The sequence below is a fragment of the Protobothrops mucrosquamatus genome, unplaced genomic scaffold (genome assembly GCF_001527695.2).
Source record: "Protobothrops mucrosquamatus isolate PMUCROS unplaced genomic scaffold, P.Mucros_1.0 scaffold387, whole genome shotgun sequence".
In the NCBI taxonomy this organism is placed as follows: domain Eukaryota; kingdom Metazoa; phylum Chordata; class Lepidosauria; order Squamata; family Viperidae; genus Protobothrops; species Protobothrops mucrosquamatus.
Window position 1 is genome coordinate 311,648 of NW_015386719.1, and position 6,000 is coordinate 317,647.

The 6,000-nt window shown below is 39.5% G+C and overlaps 1 protein-coding gene across 1 annotated transcript in view; it reads left to right on the forward strand.

Moving 5' to 3' along the window:
• Window positions 1-6,000, forward strand: part of TYRO3 (TYRO3 protein tyrosine kinase) — a 63,662-nt gene that overhangs the window by 50,929 nt on the left and 6,733 nt on the right. Inside the window, exons 18-19 of the mRNA XM_029284130.1 lie at window positions 674-795; window positions 4,870-4,979. Of these exons, the coding sequence (XP_029139963.1) occupies window positions 674-795; window positions 4,870-4,979 (232 nt within the window). The remainder of the gene's footprint in view (window positions 1-673; window positions 796-4,869; window positions 4,980-6,000) is intronic.

The following is a 6,000-nucleotide window of genomic DNA, read 5'->3' on the forward strand; positions in this document are numbered from 1 at the left end:
GTATTTTTGAATGCTACTTGATCCAGATAAAAAGTTAGATTATTTGAAGAATGCCTAGGGTTTTTTTTTACACAGTTAGTTCTTGACTTACAACAGTTCATTTAGTGACTGTTCAAAGTTACAGTGGCACTGAAAAATATGACCGTTTTTCAAGGTTACGACCTTTGTGGCATCCCCACGATCCTATGATCAAAATTCAGATGCTTGGCAACTGGTTCATATTTATGACCTTTGCTGTGTTCCGGGGTCATGGGATCGTCTTTTGTGACCTTCTGACAAACAAAGTCAACCAGAAAGCCAGATTCCCCTAACAACCAGGTTACTAACTTATCAACTGCAGTGATTCACTTAACAACTGTAGCAAGAAAGGTTGTAAAATGGGGCAAAACTCACTTAACAAATGTCTCACTTAACAACAGAAATGTTGGGCTCAGTTGTGGTCATAAGTTGAGGACTACTTGTACTGCTTAAATATAACCTTGTGAAGCATAATAAGAATAGATGGGATTAATACATGGACTGGGTCAAACCAAGAGTTTAGAAACGTTACTCTCTCAGGATGTAGTGTAATTTTCAGCAATTTGTGAAGAGGGAAGTAGGCTAATTATTTATGATAATTTATTTCAGGTATAGTGAATCTTGTTAATTGCACGTTTCTGTTCTCTCGAACAAGGGGTCAGTTTGCGTAATCGGCCTAAAGGTCGCCTTCCAATCCCAATGGTTGTCCTGCCCTTCATGAAGCATGGAGACCTTCACTCTTTTCTACTGATGTCTAGGATTGGAGAAAACCCCTTTGTAAGTTTTTTTCTCTTAAGGCAACACTGAGATTAATTGATCTTCTGTTGCTTACCCTGCTATAAACTGTTGTCATGTATTGATTTGTTTAGTTGGTTGGTTGCTTGCTGTGCTGCTTACTCTGTTTGCTGCTACAATTCATAAGGGTTCTGCACAGCTGGCATTCTCCTCTTCCAGTAAGATGGTTAAACATTAAAATTAAAAACAAAACAATAAAATAACTATTAACACTTACAACTAAAGCTATAAAAGGTTTCAGCAACCAAGGGACAAACATCAAAGCACACCAATAAAAGGACTTGCAGCTTGTATCCGTTCTACTCTCAGAGTTTTCTTAAACATCCAAGTATTAGAGGCTTTCTGGAAGCTTGTAAGAGTTTAAGGGGGAAGCTAACCCAAAATATGCAAATAAGGAAAAGGGGCTACATTTAAGACAACCTGACCGCATGACTCCTCAAGATGATTATCCTTGAGAGATGGCTAAATTGACTGTTTTGATTAAAGAAAAAAACACAAACACTTTTATTTCTACGTGGAAACCGCTTCTGGACTTTGTGCTTGAGGTGGGAAAAAAAATGAAATTTTGTATTTCGGCTTTACCGATTAGATAGATTTGTTGTTATCGAAATGGCTAGTGTATACTATTATGTAAAAGTAAAAATATAAGGTTTGATGTTAATGTTCTATTTTACTGCACCAAAGGAAGTCGGAAGTCAATGCCTTTTTTTTTCTTTTTTCCCCTTGCTTTCCCCCACTTTTCTCTTCCTTTTTCCCTTTCTTATCTTTCCTACTCTTTCCTTTTGTATTTTATTTGTATCTTGTACTATAAATTTGATTTTTAAAAAAAGATGATTATCCTTGAGAGAAGAAAACTAAAGTGAATTTATTCTTAGCTAATACTGGGCCATTGAAGGAAAGCACTATATTAGATAACCAAGTCCCGAGCTCTGTAGAGCTTTAAAAGTATCATTAGCATCCTGAATTCCACCTGGAACCAAACAGAAAATCAGTGCAGCTCCCCAAATAGGAGTGTAATTCAATTTTTGAGAGGTTGTATTCTGAACCAGTTGAAGTTTCTGAGTAGTCATCAGGAGCAGCCCCTTGTAAAGCAAGTTATAGTAATCTAAGTCTTACGTGGGCTCTTAATTATATACAATGAAAATTGTTAACGGCTTCTAAACATGTAAACTATGTGTGGGAAGTCATCACTATTTTTAGAACCCCTCTGCTATCTGCTATTAAATTTCAGTTTCAGAAATGCTAACTGTGCATTTCAGTGGTCAAAATCAGTGGGATTTTGTTGCCAATAGCCGTGGAAGTGCCCTTTGCTAATTTTTGTATGTGTGCTGGAGAAAAGACATGGAAGTATGCCTCTAAAAGAGAATATATGCAGCTCAGGGCTGACCCAAGGAATCCACGGGGCTCTCTGAGTTTAGTTATTTCCTTGCAGATGTTTCATTACTGGATTAAGTAACATCATCAATGCTAGAAGGGAGTGGGGCACTGGTGGCGAACCTATGGCACAGGTGCCAGAGGCGGCACTCAGAGCCCTCTCTGTGGGCACACGCGCCGTCGCCCCAGTCCTAGGCCTTCAGCTGGGTTTAATAAAACCTTTTCACTTTAGGCCTCCACCATGTGCAAAAAAAAAAAAAAAGGTTCAATCAGTCAATTTCAACTTCTTGCGGGGAAAAAAAAGATCTTGCAAAGTTGGAATTCATTGGTTGAACTTTTTAGTCCCACCCAGTCTGCCGTTACCACCGCAGCCACACCCATTCAATGGGCCATGCCCACCCAATGGGCCACACCCACCCAATTGGCCACACCCACTCGGCACTTGACAATGCATAAGTGGGTTTTGGGTTGCAGTTTGGGCACTCAGTCTCTAAAAGGTCCGCCATCACTGGAGTGGGGTTTACTCTCAGTTTATATGCAAGTCGCTTCCCTGTCAGTGTTGGTGGGAATGTTTTTGGTGGTTCCTTGATTAGGCTGTTGTTTACTGTTTGATTGTCTGAGTTGGTAAACAACACCTTGATTGGGGTGTTGTTTACAGCTTGGTTGTTGATCTAGTGTTAATCTTCGTGTTAATCTCTACATATCTGGGTGTGGATTGCTAGTGAGGAGGTTTTTGGTCTTTTTCTTTCCTTTTTTCTTTTTGATTGTCTCTTTTGAATGGTATGTAGATGTACCTTTTGATGGCTGATTTGTCATCCATCATGTCAGACTTCCAGGAATTCTTTAATATTCACAGACTTAGCTTGGTCTAGGTCAGGATGAAAAAAAAATGTTACTTACTAGCATTGACCTTTGCAAAGTCTTTGCATTCAGACTGATAATGCTGCAATAGTGTTGTTTGGTTTTTTTTATTGAAGTGTTTTTCTCAGCCAGGTTAAAGCATATGCAATGCTTGGATTTGCTTAGTCAGGCCCTTAGAACAGTTGTAAGGACAAGGTTCGGCTGTAAGATATTTACTGGGAAGATTTTAAAGGACATACAGGAAAGGATTTTTTTTTAAAAAAACCAAAACACATTCATTGATATTTGTAATCTACCTGACACCAGTACATAACCCATATATTGTCACTGTTGCCAGCTATCTTACACAGCTAGAAACACCTAGCCATTGGAAAGCTTTCTCTCTTGCTGATGCCATGTTTCTCCCTCTGCAGTATCAGATGCTAAATATAAAAAAGTTTCATTGGCTGAAAGCATTTGCCCCCGTGACTCCAGAGAGGTAGAAACTACAGAACTTGTCCTTCTTCACTGCTCCCTTTATGGAGACATTATAGATATCTGGTTGCCCAGATTTGGCCTATACCAGTGGTTCTCAACCTGTGGGTCGGGACCCCATTTGGGGTCGATCGACCATTTCACGGGGGTCGCCAAGCAAGGCTGTCCGCCATTTTTTGTCCGCCATTTTTTTTGTCCGCCATTTTTTTCCCTTTTCCGGCGGGTGCCTTACCTCCCTTGGGCTGGGCCAGCTGGTGGTCGGCCTGCTCTGTCTCTGCCGCTTGCCAGCTACGCCTCGGCTGGCGCAGGGGGTGGAACCACGCATGCGTGGCGCTCCCGGGCAGGGAAAGTCCTCGACTTACGACCAGTTGGGTAGTCCTCGACTTACGACTGGTTTAGTCCTCGACTTATGACCGGTTTAGTCCTCGACTTACGACCGGTTGGGGTCGCGGCATTAAAAAGGTTGAGAACCACTGGCCTATACTCAGATGCTGCTTATAGACAACATACCCCTTGTTACATGCATGTAGCTACATTTTGTACAGCAGCACAGAAGATCTCTTGAACTCTGATGAGCCGATATCCCGCAATGCATTTCCTATAACTCATTTAAATTCTACATACTACCACTTTACTGATATTAATAGATATCTTTATTTTCTTGTAATTTTAGATATCATACTTACATAATTTTAGTGTTTACATTATAATAGGCTATATCCTGGATTTAACACATTAGATGCTAGTTAGGTTATTTTTTAAAATGTATTTTAACTCTCTTTTAAATTTTAATTCTCTCTTAAATTTTATTTGTTTGCACTGGTCTTTGACCGCAGTAAATTGAATTGAAAATTGAAATTCATATCTGTACATTAACAGCTTATGGATTCTTGGAGTTACAATTCTTTTTAGGAGAAAAACATGGATATCATTTAAATGAAGAAAGTTGTTGGGTGGCTTTTCCTACATTACGCTAATTGCTCTTCCGGGAGCAGGGGTTCCTATTAATGTTTTGCCCAGTAGAGAAAGCATACAACACAGAGTAAAAAGAAGCTTCTTCTCCTAATGTTTGGCTTCTTAGATGCAGGGAATTTGTTGTCATTTGGCCTATAAAATTACTAGTGGAGAGAGCTTCAGCTTTCCATGTGATATTGATTCATTTAGTGAAAGACCAAAATTACTGTTTCCACAGTAGGATTTAAGATGTAAGATTTTTTTCTATTTTCTAAGTGCTGTACTGTAGTATGCTAATTTTGTTTTTATCATTTCTGGAACTCATAATGGCTTATTTTTTTCCTAATAATCTACTTTCCACTCTACATCTTTCTCTCTCTTTTTTTTTTACAGAGTTTGCCACTTCAGACCCTCTTAAAGTTTATGATTCACATTGCTAGTGGCATGGAATACCTGAGCTCCAAAAACTTTATCCATAGGGATTTAGCTGCTCGGAACTGCATGTAAGTCCACAACACCTTTTTAGAAGAGTTAAAGCGTTTATAAAAATAAATAAATTTAGAGACGGTGGATTGGGAAGGCCTAACTGTACTTGTTTGGGGAAGAACTGGGGCTGAGGTTAAAATAAAACACTTGAAATCTTATTCTAAAATACAGGTAGTCCTCGACGTACGACCACAATTGAGCCCAACATTTCTGTTGTTAAGTGAGACAATTTAAGTGAATTGTGCCCCATTTTACGACTTTTCTTTCCACAGTTGTTAAGGGAATCACTACAATGGTTAAGTTAGTAACAGGGCTGTTAAGCGAATCTGGCTTCTCCATTGACTTTGCTTGTCAGAAGGTCGCAAAAGGGATCACATAACCCCGGGACACTGCAGTCCTCATACATATGAGTCAGTTGTTGAGCATCTGAATTTTGATCATGTGACCATGGGGATGCTGCCACGGTCGTAAGTGTGAAAAAGGGTCATAAGTCACTTTTTCCAGCGCTGCTGTAACTTTGAATGGTCACTAAACAAACTACTGTACGTTGAGGCTTACTGTACTATCCACTTTGGTGTTCTAAGTGATAAAAGCGAACGGCATCAAATAAATCCTTGACTTCTAGATTCTGATACTTTTTCAGCAAAAACATTAGAATGATTAGGCACTGAAACATCTCTTTGATGTGATAGCTGAGGAATTGGCACTGTTTCGGAGAATGTGTATTTGCACTTTTCTCCCTTTCTAGTTGTTAGAACGAACAAAAGAATAATAAGAAAGGTAGGCAATTTTGGATAAAAGTCATCTGTATTCTTTAAGGCTATTCATTTTAGCCTAGTTGCTGAGAGAGGAGCAATGACAATGCATATCCTGATTTATTGAATTTAGGAACACCGCCCAGCTGAAATTCTGTGCCAAGCTTTTGGTAGTTAAGATACTGTAATGGGGTGTGAGAGTAACCTTGGGAGACAGGAGGAGGAACCACAGCGAGGATAATGGCCAGACAAGAGATATTTCAACCCACCCAGAAGTAATGGG